General features: G+C 72.8%; 3 protein-coding genes across 3 annotated transcripts in view; 1 reads left to right on the top strand and 2 right to left on the bottom strand.

The window, feature by feature from the left end:
- Positions 1-1,067: 1,067 nt before the first annotated feature.
- On the bottom strand, positions 1,068-2,619 carry AURANDRAFT_62555 (hypothetical protein; the record flags this gene model as incomplete). Its single annotated transcript, XM_009036632.1, has 2 exons — positions 1,068-1,565; positions 2,374-2,619. 2 exons carry the CDS (start codon positions 2,617-2,619, stop codon positions 1,068-1,070), a joined length of 744 nt encoding a protein of 247 aa, XP_009034880.1.
- Positions 2,620-2,981: 362 nt separating this feature from the next.
- Positions 2,982-5,575, bottom strand: AOT13 (hypothetical protein; the record flags this gene model as incomplete). Its single annotated transcript, XM_009036631.1, has 2 exons — positions 2,982-4,244; positions 4,466-5,575. The coding sequence occupies 2 exons, from the start codon at positions 5,573-5,575 to the stop codon at positions 2,982-2,984; spliced, it is 2,373 nt and encodes a 790-aa protein (XP_009034879.1).
- Positions 5,576-5,998: 423 nt separating this feature from the next.
- The window catches only part of AURANDRAFT_71135 (hypothetical protein), a gene marked incomplete at both ends in the record, with an annotated part of 10,986 nt that continues 2,195 nt past the window's right edge, over positions 5,999-14,789 (top strand). The window contains 7 exons of the mRNA XM_009037031.1: positions 5,999-7,141; positions 7,419-7,601; positions 8,031-8,175; positions 8,239-8,286; positions 8,338-10,369; positions 13,580-13,873; positions 14,255-14,339. Coding sequence (XP_009035279.1) covers positions 6,152-7,141; positions 7,419-7,601; positions 8,031-8,175; positions 8,239-8,286; positions 8,338-10,369; positions 13,580-13,873; positions 14,255-14,339 — 3,777 coding nt within the window. The remainder of the gene's footprint in view (positions 7,142-7,418; positions 7,602-8,030; positions 8,176-8,238; positions 8,287-8,337; positions 10,370-13,579; positions 13,874-14,254; positions 14,340-14,789) is intronic.

Here is a 14,789-nt window from a genome sequence, read left to right as displayed (position 1 = left end):
CGCCGCCGCGGGACGTGTTCTACGGCCCCGCGCCGCGGTCGCACGCCGACGAGGTCCGCGCGCGCATCGCCGCGGAGCACGAAGCGGCGCGGGCGCGGCGCGAGGCGAACCCGGAGCGGGAGCCGGCGTCGGCGCGGTTTGGGTCGCGGTGCCCGATCTGCCTCGAGGAGTGGGACGTGAATGCGACGAACATGTTTCGCGTCTGTTGCTGCCGGAGGGTCTGCCGATCGTGCGAGGACAAGATCGGAAACGCGTGTCCCCTCTGTCGTGTACCGGGCGCGGAAACCCGGGCGGAGCAGCTCGCGCGTCTTCGCCGCCATGTGGAGAACGAGGTGCCGGAAGCGATTACGTTTTTGGGTTTGGCGTACCGCTATGGTACCCTCGGCCTCGTGAAATCCGATAAGAAAGCCGCGAAGATTTGGAAGCGCGCCGTGGAGCTCGGCGACGTGGAAGCGATGAGACACCTTGGAGCATTGTACCAGACTGGAAGTGGCGTGAAGCTGGATAAGAAGAAGGCGGAGCGGCTGTACCGCGCGGCCGCAGATCGGGGCGACGCGGTCGCGCAATGCAATTTAGGGGCTTTACTTCACTCTGAGAAAAAGCTTGAAGAGGCGTTCCGGTACTACGCGCTCTCGGCGGATCAAGGCTATACCGCTGCAGAGCATATCCTTGGTATGTGTTACAAGGCCGGAGAAGGCACGGAAGTCGACCTCGGCAAAGCCAGATACTGGTTCGAGCGCGCCGCTGCCAAGGGCTACGAGCATGCTATCAAGTCCCTCGCGGCCCTCGACGCGCAAGTATAGCCTAATTCCTTACGCCTTTCCGTCGCCCGAGCCCGAGATGCTGCGCTTGCGCGCGGGCGAGTCGCGCTTGGCCTTGGCGTCGTCGTCGCCGCGTTCCTCTCCGCGCCGACCTTCGCGATCTGGCGCCTGGCGTAACGCGAAGCCCGCCTGGCGCAAGGACGCGTCGCCGAGGGGGGCATGGAGAACGACATGAGCGCGATGCTCTAGGGGTGGATTTAGGCCGGCCGATCGAGCGATTTCGTGTATAGAGAGGGAACGGGGACATTACTGCTGGCCGGCGGCCTCGGACGGGGACGGGCGGGACGGGTCGGGCAGGACTTCGAAGCGGTGGTTCGCGGACGGCGGGTCCCCCGCGCCCTGGCCGTCGAGCCACGCCGACGCCTGCTCGAGCGTGGTGGCGACGCCCAGCGGGGAGCCGCCGCGGGCCTGGTGGAGGGCCAGACCGGCGGCGCGCTCGGACGCCGTCGCGTCCGCGAGGCCGCGCCAGGCGCGGTCGAAGTCGTCGCCCGAGAGCTCCGACTTGACGTTGACGGACGCGCGGAGCTGGGAGAAGACGCGCGACGTCTCCACGAGCATGTTGACCCCCATGGGGGAGCCGAAGCCCGCGCGGGGCTCGCGCCCGAGGCAGCAGACCCGCGCGCCGTCGACGACGAGGATGTCCGACAGCACGCCCTCGCCGCAGACGTAGTAGCCCATGTCCGGGTCGAGGTCGCCGTTCGGCTGGAGTAACCCGGAGTACAGTATGCCCCATAGAAATCCGGACTATACTTTTAGGAGTACAGAGGAGTAGGGAGTACAGAACGAAGAGTACGATAAGATAGTTAAGAAGTAGGGAGGCGTCGGGGCAGATCCTGGCAGAACAGGATCGCAGAATCGGAGCACGTCCCAGATGCGCCATCATCGCGGAGACGACAGCAAATTTCGTTTGAGAGTATCGAATTCGCTCTGGGTAATAGCCCGGGCCGTCAGGAGATCATTCAGTTCCGAAATCTTTGCGATCAAGTTCCCAGTATTGCCCCTCGGAGTCGCAGGAGGTGCATGGTGCATCTGAGGCATGGATTGATGGGGCATGGAATGCATGGGATGATGGTACATGGGCAGTGGAGTCAAAGGCATGGCTTGATGGGCATGCATTGGAGCTCCACTGAAGAATTGATTGGAATTTGAGATGATGCTCGGATTAGCGTACGGAGGCATATACGAAGGAGGCACAGGCGAGTCAGAAGTCACAGCAGGAGTCGGAGAAGTTCGTGTAGCAGGTGCCGGGGCTTGCGAATCATCCATAAGAGCATTCATCCCAGGGAGTGGTGGAGGTGCGGGAGCGGGTACAGGTGGCTGGGGAGCGGGTACAGGTCGTGGCGGCGGTGGCGCGCCGAGACGATCCCGGCACCGGCCCCGGCCCCGGCCGGCCGGCCGGCCGGCCGGCCGGCCGGCCGGCGGGGCGCGCCCCGGGAGGCCCAGCCCCGCGGCCCCGCGCGGGCGCGACGCCCTTGGAGATGTCGCGCGGGGCGGGTGGGGAGGCTGGGGGGGGGGCTTGGGACGCGTACCTCCGGCCGCTGGTGTCGGACACGTTCATGAGCGTCCGCGGCTTCCTCAGCCTTTTCGTCCTCGAAGCAGCTGGAGCGTCCTCGAAGGACGTCTCCTCGACGGGCAACTCCGGGAAGTCGAGGAGCCCGTCGTCGGACCCCGCGAGGTCCGCGAGGTCCTCGTCGTCGAAGAGCGAGAGCCCCCCGAGGCTCTCGCGCGCGCTCGAGACACGGTCGGTCACGGACACGCTCGGGCGAGAGGGGGAGGGGCCCGGGGAGGGCTGCTCCATGCCCCACGGCACCAGGCCCGGGGCCCAGTCCTCGTCGCCCGCCATGCGGGGTGGGTTGGGAACCGGCTGTCAGTGCGCTTCTGAGCTCTCACAGCCACTCGATCCCGCATACGTATGCGTTTAACACAACGCCGGAAGGATATATATCACGAATAACTAGAGTTAAGATTTAAAATAAGGGGGGTCGACGATGGGCCCCTACTTCGACGACGCCTCACAGAGCGACGGCAGAGAGAAAACATGACCAGCAGAATGCAGGAGGCGGAAGGGTGACTCCACTCAGAGTAGACCGCTCGAGGCTGCGTCGCACCGTCCTCGGGCTGCGCCCTCGGACGGTACTCCTTGCCCCTCGGGTCTACTCTTCACTGGACCGCGATGGGCTGGTAGAGCCGGAAGCCCCGCGTCCACGGCTGGCCCTCGAGGCGTTCCGGCGCGCCGGGGCCGCCGCGGACGCACGCGAGCTGGGCCTCGGAGAGCCGGGGCGCCGCGCCGTCCGCCGGCGGCTCGTCGACGATGGGCGAGAGGAGGGCCTCGAGCGAGAAGATGCCCTCGCACCCGCTGACGACGACGACCCAGCCCCTGCGCCGCTCGCCGCAGAGCACGGTGAGGAGCTCCTGCTCCGGGCACGTGACGAGCGCGTGGAGCATCTTCGTCTGGGGATTCCCGCCGAAGCGGAGCGTCTCCAGGTCATCGTCGGAGAAGCAGCCCCGGACGGCGGCGCGCGCCGCGGCGTCCTGCGCCGTCAGGGCCTGGAAGGGCGGGTTGAGGTCGCCGAGCTTCTCGAGGCCCGCGGGCGAGCGGAGGAGCCGCGGCGCGATCCTCGCGACCAAGCCCGCCAGGTCCGCGCGGCCCGCGGCCGTGAGCTTCGCGACGCCAAAGGCGGTCTCGGAGACGAGGCCCGCGAGGAAGAGCAGGTGCTTCTCGTCCCAGACGCCGATGACGAGCGACGGGTCCTCCGCGACGGCGCGCGCGCGCGCGACGAGCTTCGACATGCCGAGGCCGATGGTCGCGAGGTCCGCGCGCAGGTCCGCCTCCGCGCCGTCGGCGCCGTGGACAAGCGCCACGGGCTGCACCATGATCGTGGTGCCGAGCTCCGAGGGGTCGGCGCCGCGCGCGATGAGGCCCTCGATCGTCGCGAGCCAGGCCCTGGCGGCCGCCGTCGGCGCCCCCGTGTACGACTCACGCGGCGCGGAGAAGGCGATGGTGAGCGGGTACTCCTTGAAGCGGTGCTCCTCGGCGGCGACGTCCTCGCCGCGCGCGAACGGGCCCAGGGGCTCGCCGTTGAGCGAGAGGACCTGGCGCCCGTAGAGGTAGAGGCGGCTGCGGGCCATGCATTCCTTCGCCTCCACGACCATCACCGACCCGTCCGGATCGAGACCGAAGCCGACGTGGCCGCCGCCCTCCGGCGGCTTCGCGCCCTGCCACGTCTCCGTCCGGTCCACGGACCGCGAGATCGTCGCCGCGTCGAGGTCGAGCGCGTCCGGCGACGTCTCCTCCGGCGAAGGCGCGGTCTCCTCCGCCGCCGCGCGCCGCGCCAGCGCTTCGCGGCATTTGGCGCGGAGCTCAGCCTTCTCGACGCAGTCGGCGTGCGACATGCCGCTCTCGACGATGAGGGCCTTCATCGCCTTGATGCTCATCGAGTCCACGTCGGGCTCCGACATGAGAGCGATGTGCTTCTCGGTCGTTGCGAAGACTCGTGGGCTTGGGGCGAGCGCTCGACTCGACCCGCTCTTGGCTTCGGCGAGCGCTTAGAGACCTCCTGAGGCAAAACCGTACGGCGTACGCCTTAGTAGGACCCTGCGGCTCTCCTCGTCAAAACCGACGCCTCGACTCGTTACTTGCTCACACCCCCTCGCAGCGCGACGATGCTTGTTCCGGTCCCGACGATGGCGAGGATGACGCCGAGGACGGCGATGAGGACGTGGGCGAGGGATCGGAGCGGCGCGTTCTCGCCGCGGTGGCCGGACGCGGACGTCTCGAACAGCACGACGGGCAGGATGAAGCCCAGGAGGCTCAGGAAGAGGCAGCCCACGAGGCCCGTGAAGACCTGGAAGTTGGGCACGACGAGGCCGAGGAAGACGACGAGCTCGTAGCACGCGACGCGCAGCAGCGCGCGTTTCCGCGCCGCGGCGGCCGGCGACGGCGCCGCCGCGGGCGACGCGGGCGGCGACGGCGGGCCCGCCGACGACATTCCCCCCGCCGACGAGGGCACCGTCGAGGCGGAGACCGTCGACACGTAGCTTGGTCTCGTCGTGTCCGTCAAATCGGCCGAGAGCTCGCGATCCAGGAGCGGCGCGTTCAGAGAGTGGTCGGGCTTCCCGTCGTCGTCGTCGGCGACGGGCACCGCGCGGCGCTCGAGCATCTCGACGGCGGGGAACATGGTGATGGGCAGGGACGCGAGAAGCTGGAGGCAGACGGCGACCTTGAGCACGTCGCGCGGCGGCCCCGCGGGGAGGCAGTCGATGACGATCGCGCCGCCGCCGGGGCACTTGCCGAAGCCCGCCATGTCCGTGAGCGCGACCCAGGCGCCGACGAAGAGCCAGTAGGAGACCATGACGATGGCGATGACGCGCGGGAGCCGCGTCGGGTCGGCCATCATGTCCGCGTTGGGCATGACGTGGTTCACCGACTCGACAGAGTAGAGGATGGAGCCGACGTGGCGGATGAGGACGCCCCAGGAGCAGCTCGGCGTGCCGGGCCCCGCGGAGCCCCAGAGGTGGACTTCGAACGCGTCGGACGTCAGGGCGTAGCCGCCGCTGAGGCCGACGACGCCGACGACCGTGACGAATAACCCGAAGACGGACACGAGCGTGAGCCGGTTCAGGTCCGGGATCAGGGCCAGGCACCCGGCCAGGGGCGCGAGGGCGAGGCAGGCCGCCCAGCGCGCGAGGGACGGCACGAGCGCCCGGCAGACGAGGCTCAGCATCACCACGACGTAGCCCACGCCGAAGGACATCTGGAGCACGCACACGAGCGCCTCCACGGCCCGCGCGCACCGCGCGTTCTTCGTGATCTTATTCGTGAGCTCGCTGAGCGTGTGCGGCGCCGGGCCCGCGATCTCGTCCGCGGAGATCTTCGACCGGGAGACGAGGTACATGGTGTAGCCCGAGATGCCCATGGCCGCCGTCCAGGCCACGAACCACCAGCCCAAGCCCAAGGCGTGGGCCACGCTCGGCTGGGCGAGGATGCCCGCCCCGGCCATGGCCTTGCCCAGGTTCGCGCCGGCGCGCCACGTCGGGGCCTTGCCCATATTGTCGCCCCGGCAGCCCCGATTGCACGACGTTCGGCCTCCAGACCGCCTCGAGGACGCGCTTCAAGGCGGTTCCAAGGCTGGAGGTGCAGATGAGTTGCATCTCAGCTCGGTGAGCTGGCCGAGTGCCCCGCGCGCCGACGCCGTCGCAGCAGCTCCGACGCCGTCGCGGCAGCTCTCCAGCGCCGACGCGCCGCAGCTACACACGACCACAACAGCTCTCTCGCGCGCCGACGCATCGCTGCTCGCCGTCGCAGCAGCAGCCGCCGCCAGCGCCGGTACATGCTCCCGCGCCTCCTGTGCATGTTCACGGCGGCGCGCGCCTTCCCATCCCTGCGCAACACGGCCGGACCCGCGACGCGACGCATGGCGACGGGCCTCGGCGCCCAGGAGCGCTTCCTCTTCGACCTCAACGGCTACCTCGTCATCCGCGGCGCGCTCTCCGGCGACGAGGTCGCGGCGCTCAACGGCGTCGTCGACGCGCACGCGCACGAGGCCGTCGCGCGGACCGCGGCCCTGAAGAACGCCAGGGAGGACGGCGCCTTCGGCGCCGCGGGCGCGCGCCGCGACCTCGGCGGCATGCTCGGCTGGGACGACGGCGACCCGTTCCGCGGCCTGCTGGCGCACCCGAGGATCGCGCCGTACCTCGCGGCGTTGCTCGGCGACGGCTACCGCCTCGACCACCAGCCCATGGCCCTGCTGCAGGACGCGGGCAGCGAGGGCTTCGGCCTCCACGGCGGCCCGCTCACGGGCGCCGGCGACCTCAACCCGGAGCTCCAGTACCGCTGCGTCAACGGCAAGCCCTGGAACGCGCTCGTCGCCATGGCCGCGCACCTCGTCGACGCGCCGGACGGCGCGGGCGGCTTCTGCGTCGTCAAGGGCTCGCACAAGCTCAACTTCCCCGTGCCCCCCGATCTCGCCGCGGGCGCCGACTCGGAGTTCGTGCGGGAGCACGTGGCGCAGGTGCCCACGAAGGCGGGCGACGTCGTCCTCTTCAGCGAGGCGACGGTCCACGGCGCGCTGCCCTGGACCATGCCCTACGAGCGGCGCCTGGCCCTCTACCGCTTCTCGGGGCCCAACTACGCCTACGGCCGCGCGTACCTCAACGAGTGGTCGGGCGCCGCGGCGAAGTGCACGCCCCAGCAGGCCGCGGTGCTCCTGCCGCCCTTTGCGCCGCGCCTCGAGCGGCCCCTGACGACGGGCGCCGGCGACGCGGGGCCCGAGCCCGTCGTCCGCGCGCGCGCGCCCGCGAAGAAGGCCCACGACGTCGCCGTCTTCGGGACGTCGTACTTTTAGTAGCTCTAGTAGTCGGGAGTTTCTCGGGGGGTGAACCGCGGCGCGAGCATGAAGGACAGCTGCCTGTCCTTGACGTCGCCGGCCGCCTTGACAATGACAGTGTCGCCCTCGTGGGCATACTCGTGCTCCGTGCGCGTAGTTGCAGACCTGGATCTCGATCACGCTGGATGCGATGGGTCCAGCTGGAGTGTGCGTGACCGCGGCTGCTTCGAAAGATTAGAGTTTTCCTGGTTGCCGAGGACGCCACCAATAGGCGAGCGAATACCACCACCTCTGCAAGGGCGACGTCGTCTGCGGCCTCCTGGAGGCCTTCAAGACCCGGACGCTCCACTACGACCAGGACAAGAAGCGCATGTCGATCAAGGAGACCTCGACGGCGAAGGACTCCGGCTCCGTCGAGAACATCATCGAGTCCCTCATCGCCGCCCGTTGGCGGGTTACGACGCAACCTACGTCGACGCGTGGCTGGACATGGACCGCTGCGACCCGCGCGTGAACGAGGAGGCCGCCTCACGCGCGCAACGTAACGTAGATGACGTCGCGCGAACGCGCGCCGCGTTCAGCCTCGACCCCCGGGCACCTCTCGCCTTCGAGGGGCGCGCCTCGGACGCCATAATGGCGACGAGGAGCTCCTAGATGTGCACGCGCAGACCATGCGGAGGCGCGCGCGCGTTCCAAGCAGCCGACGAGAGCTAATCCTAGCCCTAATCGCTCGCCGGGGCTCTGACGGCCGGCTCTTGACCTCCTCGAGCCTCGGGCGAGTGTCGCTGGTAAAATCAGTGCGCGGGCGCCGGGGGCCACTGAGACAGCGTCAACATCCGTGACCACTCGCGTGAGTGTCTAGGGGGGCGAAGAGGTAGGGTAGCTGATGGCGAACGGCGATTCGGCGAAGACGGACGACGGCGCCGCCGCTAAGGGCGCCGAGCCCAAGAAGGAGCCCGAGGCCTCCAAGTGGGGCGACGACGAGGAGGAGGAGACGGCGCCGCTCAAGTCCGAGAACGGCTCCGCCGGTGCGTTTGCGCGGCGCCGGACCGAATCGACCCGCCCGAGTCGAACGCCCGACCGTTTCGCAGGCGCGATGAAGAAGACGGGCTCCTGGGCCGCCATCGCGAAGACGGGAGGTACGAACCCCCCGATACCCCGCCGTTCCTCAGACCCCCCCCCCCCCGCAGCGCCCGAGGAGGACGAGGCCGCGCCGCCGCCGCCGCCGGTCGAGCGGACGCCGTCGGACAAGACCAAGTCGCCGCGCGACAAGGGCGGCAAGGGCGAGCGCGGCCCGGGCCGCGGCAAGGACGCCAAGGGCGACGGCCGCGGGACGCCCCGGGCCAAGGGCGAGGGCCGGGGCCGCGCGCGCGCGGACGACGGCAAGCTGCTGAGCGAGCAGCCCGGGTCCGCGAACCGCCGGACGCGCGGCACGGGCACGGGCGAGCGCCACGCCGGCACGGTGGTCTACATCTGCGCGTCCTACGGCTTCATCCGCATGGACACGAGCGACGGGGCCAAGGAGGAGGACGTCTTCATGCACCTCGTCGACGTCGACTTCGCGCCGACGATCAAGGAGCGCGTGACGTTCGAGCTCGCGCGCTTCCGGGAGCGGAACAAGGCCGTCGAGGTGCGCCAGTGCGAGCCCGGCGCGAAGCGGTCCCCGCCGGCCAAGGCCAAGGCGTCCGTCGAGGACCCCGCGAAGGAGTGGCCCAAGGCCGAGCGGCTCGCGCTCGCGGCGGACCTCGTCGCGTGGCTCGAGGGCGGCGCGCCGCCGGGCGCCCTCGAGGCGCCGGGCGAGCTCCTGCTCGCGTCGGACGACGTCGCGCGCTTCTTCGACGCCCACGCGGGCCACGCGGCGGCGGTGACGCGGTCGACGCTCGCGCCGTCGCTCGCGGTCAAGCGCGCGATCCGCGAGCAGGGCGTCGCGGGCGTCGCCGGCCGCGTCCTCGAGCTCGCGCCGGTCCCCAACGGCTGCAACGCGGGCATCGTCAAGGTCGGCACGCGGGCCGCGCGCGCGGCGAAGCGCGACGGCGACAAGCCCGCGGACGAGCGCAAGCCGGCGAACCCGCTCGGCCGCGCGCCGCCGCCGCGGCGCGCGCTGCCGGCGTCGGCGTCGCGGCCCGTCGTCGCCGTCGCCGAGGGCGGCAGCTCCTGGGCGTCCCTCGTCGGCGGGCCCGCCGCGGGCGCCGCGGCGGCGCCCGCGGCCGGCGCCGAGGAGTCGAAGGCGACGGAGGAGGCGGCGGCGCCCGCGCCGGCCGCCGACGACCCGCCGCCCCTCGAGGACGCGCCCGCGCCGGCGCCCGCGCCGGCGGCGGCGCCGGCGGAGGAGGCCGAGGAGGCGCCCGCGGAGGAGGCGGCGGCGGCCGACGACGCGAAGCCCGCGGCGAAGCCGGCCATGGGCGCGTGGGCGCGCATGGCCGCGCCGACGGCGGACCAGTCGTCGCGCCTCGTCGCGAGCGAGCTGCGGGGCTGGATGCAGGCGACGGGCCGCAAGGAGCTCGCGGCCGGCGACCTGCCCCTCTTCCGCGCGGCGTGCCCCAACAACGCGGGCGCGGACCTCGCCGAGGCCTGCGGCGCGTCCGCCGGGGCTTTGGAGTACGTCGGCGGCGACGTGGTCTGCCGCCTCAAGGCGGGCACCTACGCGAAGCCGCCGCCCGCGCCGCCCGCGGCGCCGCCGCGGCGGCCGGCGGCCGACGACGGCAAGGCCGAGCGGAAGCCGCGCGAGCCGCGCGAGCGCAAGCCGCCGCGCGAGCCGCGGACCGGGCCCGCGGCGGACAAGTTCATCGTGCGGCGCCTGCGCACCATGTTCCTCGGCGGCCTGCGCTGGGACGAGGGCAAGGGGCCCGCGACGGACGCGGAGCTCGGCGACGACGTCCGCGGCCTCCTCGGCCGCGCGGGCCACGGCGCGGGGCTCATCGGCCTCCACGTCCAGCGCGACCGCCAGCTCGCCTACGCCGAGTTCGCCGACGACGCGACGATGCAGGCCGCGCTCGACGCGTGCCGCGGCACGAAGCTCCGCGGCTGCGACGTCCGCTGGGACGTCGCCAAGGCGCTCCCGCCGGCGATGATGCCCGACCGCCCGCCGCCGCGCGCGCCGAAGCGCGCGCCCGCCGGCGACAAGGGCCCGCGCCGCGCCAAGGGCGACCGCCCGGGCACGCCGCGGCCGCGCACGCCGCGCGGCGACAAGCCCGGCGACAAGCCCGCGGACGCCGCCGCCGCGTCCGAGACGAAGCCGGGCGGCGCCGCGGACGCCGCGGCCGCCGCCGCGCCCGCGGCCGACGCCGCGCCGCAGACGACCAAGGCCTGAGCGCGGCCGACGCGCCGCTCCTCGAGCGGAGCGCGCGCGCCGCGCGCCGTTCGCCTTGAGACTGCGAACCACACCACACCTTTCGTCCTCCAAGGACCCCGGCTCACTCATCACTCACGCACGACCACGACCACGACGCCTCGAGCCCGGGCTCCTCGGGACACCGCGCGGGCAGGTCGTTGACCGCCGCGCCACGCTAGAACTCCCCGCCCCCGATCCCCCCCGCCGCCCCTCGTTCGACCCCACTCGTAACGACCGCGGTGCCCCGTCTTCCTCCTCTAGTCGCGCGGTGAGATGCTCTTATAGGGGATCTTTGGGCCTCGGCGGACGAGGTCGGCCACCGGCGGCTCGGGCGCGGACGCGCGCGGTTTCGCGAGCGACGAGGACGCCTAGTCCATGAAGCGCGGGCGGATGAAGGGCGCCGCCATCGTCTTGGCCCGCACGGGGACGAGGGGGCTCTTCTTCTTCAGGTTGCGCGACACCGCGGCCTCGCGGATCAGGTAAGCCTCGCAGTCCGGAAGGTCCCCGGCGAAGGAAGGGCGGCCCTCCGACGGCGGCTTCCCGGGCCGGGGAAACTCGAGCGAGGTCATGGGACCCGCGGGCGCCCAGGGCCGCATGGGCGCAAAGCCCTTTTGCTTCTTCGGGATGCGCCACTTCGCGCGCTCGCGCGGATGCGGCGGCGGCATCTTCGGCGGCGCTCGCGGCGGCGCGAGCGCGCGCGTCTTCTTCTTCGCGGGCGTCGACGAGGCCGGCTCGCCCGACGGGTCGCGCGGGCGCTTCGCGGACGGCTCGGCGCGGTCGACGGCGGCCTCGAGGTCGGCCGCGCGGCCCTCGGGCTTCACGCGCGAGCCGACGCGGCCGGCCTGGCCGGCGTCGAAGCGCTTGGGCACGTCGAGATCCTCCTGCAGGCGGCGGGATGCGGCGTCCGCGGGAGCGTAGAGCGCGAGGGCGAGGATGACGTTCTGCATGGTAGCGATGCGTCGGGCGCGGATTGTTGTGAGGTGCTGGGTGCGGAGAGCGCGTGCCGAGTCTGCGAGGGGCGACGCGTTCGAAGGGGGTGCAGGCGAGAGTCTCAGGAGGACAAGGAAACGGTGGAAGGGGGAATCTTGCCTCGCTCGGTTGCGTGTGTGGTTTGCAACGCTATGACTCTCCATCTCGCAGAGCATTTTTGGCCGGGGTGCCCGTCGTTCACGCGCACTACATCTGTAGGCAAGTTCCCCGAGCCGGCCGAGCCCAGGATGCCCTCCGGGCAGGTTGTTCTCCACGACACCAGACGCCGCACAAGGCATACGAGCACGCGAAAAACCCCAACAAGCACCTTCCAAGTGCTACCCGCACCTAGTCCTCGAACTCGTCGGAGTCGTACTCGCCGACGCCGGTGTTGACGAGCGTGGAGCCGAAGTTGCCGTAGTCGACCTTCTTCTTGAGGCCGCCGCCCGGGCGGCGGTTGCCGCCGAGGACGCCGAGGAAGGCCGGCGGCGCGGAGGAGAGGGGGTCGTCGCTGAGGCTCGCCTCGGACGACGACGGCGACGGCGCGGGCGCGGGCGCGGGCCGCGCGCGCGGCGAGCCCGCGGCCTTGGGCGGCTCGGCCTCGGAGTCGCTGTCGGCGTACTTGGCCTCGGCGCGCGCCGGCGGCGGCGCGGGCCCGTCGCTGTCGCTGTCGGAGGCCTTGGAGCCGCGCGCGGACGACGCGGGCGCGGCGGCCTTGGCCTCGGGCTCGTCGAAGCCGTCGTCGCTCGAGGGGGGGTCGTCGGCGGACGCGTCGAGGCGGTCCGCGAAGGAGCGCTTCGACCGCGCCGACGACGGCGCGGGCGACGGCGCCGCGCGCGACGAGCCGCGCGACGACTTGGACTTTGCGGACGACGCGCGCGACGACGGCTGCGACGGCGCCGCCGCGTCCGCGCGGAGCGCCGGCGGGTCGAGGGCGCTGTGGACGCCGCCGGGGTAGTAGGTCGTCTCGAGGGACGCCCGGGGCGCGGCCGCGGGCGGCGGGCCGCCCGCGAGGACCGCGTCGACGGCCGCGGCGGCCGCCGTCGGCAGGTGCACCGCGTCGCGGTCGCCGAGCGCCGGCGGCGCGGCGCGCTCGGGCTCGGCGGTCCGCGCCGCGAGGCGCGCCGACAGCGCCGACAGGCTCCGGCGCGTCGGCGGCGCGGCCGCGTCGAAGGCCTCCGCGGCCGGCGCCGGCGCCGGCGCCGCGGCCGCGGCGGCGTCGTCGCCCGCGGGCGCGTCGAGGGGCGCCGCGGACGCCGAGGACGCGGGCGCGGCGGCCGCGACGACGCTCGCGGACGCCGCCTGGTGCTTCGCCAGGGCCAGGTCCGCCTCGAAGGCGAGGCGCTTCTCGTTCGCGGCCGCGAGCCGCTCGCCCGTCGCCGCCTGTGTGGAAATCGACCGGTGAGCTGGGACGTCGGGGCCAAACTTCAGAAATCTCTCGCTCGGTCACATCGAAGTCGATTTGGCTCATTTCTGGACAAGTCGTTTGCTCTCGTTGAGTTCTCGGCCGAAGCGTCTGGTCCAAACCGTTCGACTACGCGCACATTCAGGTGTTGAGATCTGATTTCCACGCCGGTCGCCGCGTGCGCGTCCTCGCGCGCGCGGATTTCGGCCTCGTCGGCGGCGGCCTCGGCGTCGCGCTCGAGGGCCGCGAGCACGGCGGCGTCGCGCGCCGCGTTCGCGCGGCGCTGCGCGTCGGCCGCCGCGCGCGCGCGCGCCGCGTCGAGCTTCCGCTCCGCGACCGCGAGCTTTTTGGCGCGGACGACGTCGTCGAGGGCCTCGTCCTTGGCGCTCCGCCGGTCGTCCTCGACGCGCCGCGCGGCGATGGCCGCCTCCGCGCGCTCGAGCGCGTCGAGCTCCTCGACGCGGCGCCGGCGGCGGTTCGCGTCCGCCTCCGGCGCGAGCTCGACCGCGCGCGCGAGGACGGACACCGTCGCGTCGCGGAGCCCGAGGGCCGCGGAGCTCCGCCCGCCCAGGGCCGCGTCGACGCGGTCCTCGAGGCCGCCGAGCTCGCCGAAGAAGGACCGGTTCCGCGCCGTCGCACCGCGGTGGTCGTCGACGCAGCGCGCGCGGCCGCGCGCCGCGGACCGGCGGCGCACGTCGGCGAACTCCTCGGCCGTCGCGCGCCGCAGGGCGCCCTGGCGCACGCTCACCTGGTGCGCGAAGGCGCTCTGCTCGCGCCGCGCGGACAGTTCCTCCATGCGCCGCGCGAACTGCGCGCGCGCGTCGGCCCGCCGGTCGCCGGCGCTCGGCTCGGGGGCCTCGGCGACGACCATGGACGGCGGCGTCACGGCGGCCATGTCGGGCATCTGCGCCCGGACCTGGGCCGCGGACACGCGCGGCGGCGCCGGCGCCGTCGGCAGCGGCGGCAGCGGCACGTCCGGCGGCGCCGCGAGCGGCGGCGCCGCCGCGGGCGGGAGCGGCGCGTAGAGGCCCGCCGCGCCGGGGACGCCGAGGCCGAGGCCATCGGCGGTGCCGAGGCCCGGGATGCCGAGCGACGCGCCCGCGCCGCTCGCGAGCAGCGGGTCGTTGATCGCCGCCGCGAGGTCCGGCGGCAGGCCCTGGCCCGTGAGGCCCGCGAGCTCCGCGCCTAACCCCTGGAGGTAGTGCGCGTAGGGGTCGACGCCGGGCGGCGGCGGCGGGAAGCCCAGGGGGTAGCCCGGCTGCTGGAAGCCCGGGGGGACGCCCAGCGGCGGCGCGCCGTAGAACTCCGTCGGCGCGCCGAAGGGCTGCCCCGGCGGGATCGGCGGCGGCGCCGTCGGCGGTCCGGGCTGCCCGGCGCCCAATCCGGGCTGCCCGGCACTCAGCGCCGGCGACCCGTCCGCCGGCGGCGGCGGCAAGGCGGGGTGGACGACGTCCATCATCCCGGCCGGCGGCAAGACGTCCATCATCGTTTTTCAAGAACTGAAAAGCCGCAACTGTGGGCCTTCACAGCTGGCCTTCAACGAGTTGGCGATGCACTTCTCGAGATCGGAGCAGCCGAAGCTGCGAGCACGGGTCCGCCGCCGCCGAATGCTAGCTCTACCCGAAGCAAATATAGACGTTGCCCACACGCTCGCCTCGTCGACGTCCTTTGAGGATCTGCCCCGGCCCGCGCGCGGAGGTTGCCGCGGCGCGGTGCCCGGCGCGGCGCGCGCCGAGCAGGAGATGCTCGCGACGTCGCCGCCGATCTTGAGGCTCGAGTCGCCGGTCGAGTCGCCGGCGCCCGCGGGCCCCGCGGGCACCGCGGGCGCGGTGGACGCGGCGGCGGCCGTCACCGACGGCGGCGCGCCCACGGCGCCCGCGGAGCCCGCGGCGACCGCCGCCGCGGCGGCCGCGGCGCCCGCCCAGGAATCCGGCGAG

The sequence above is a fragment of the Aureococcus anophagefferens genome (genome assembly GCF_000186865.1).
Source record: "Aureococcus anophagefferens unplaced genomic scaffold AURANscaffold_5, whole genome shotgun sequence".
Taxonomy (NCBI): Eukaryota; class Pelagophyceae; order Pelagomonadales; family Pelagomonadaceae; genus Aureococcus; species Aureococcus anophagefferens.
The sequence above is the reverse complement of the archived record's forward strand: the minus strand, read 5'-3'. Positions and strand labels throughout refer to the sequence as shown.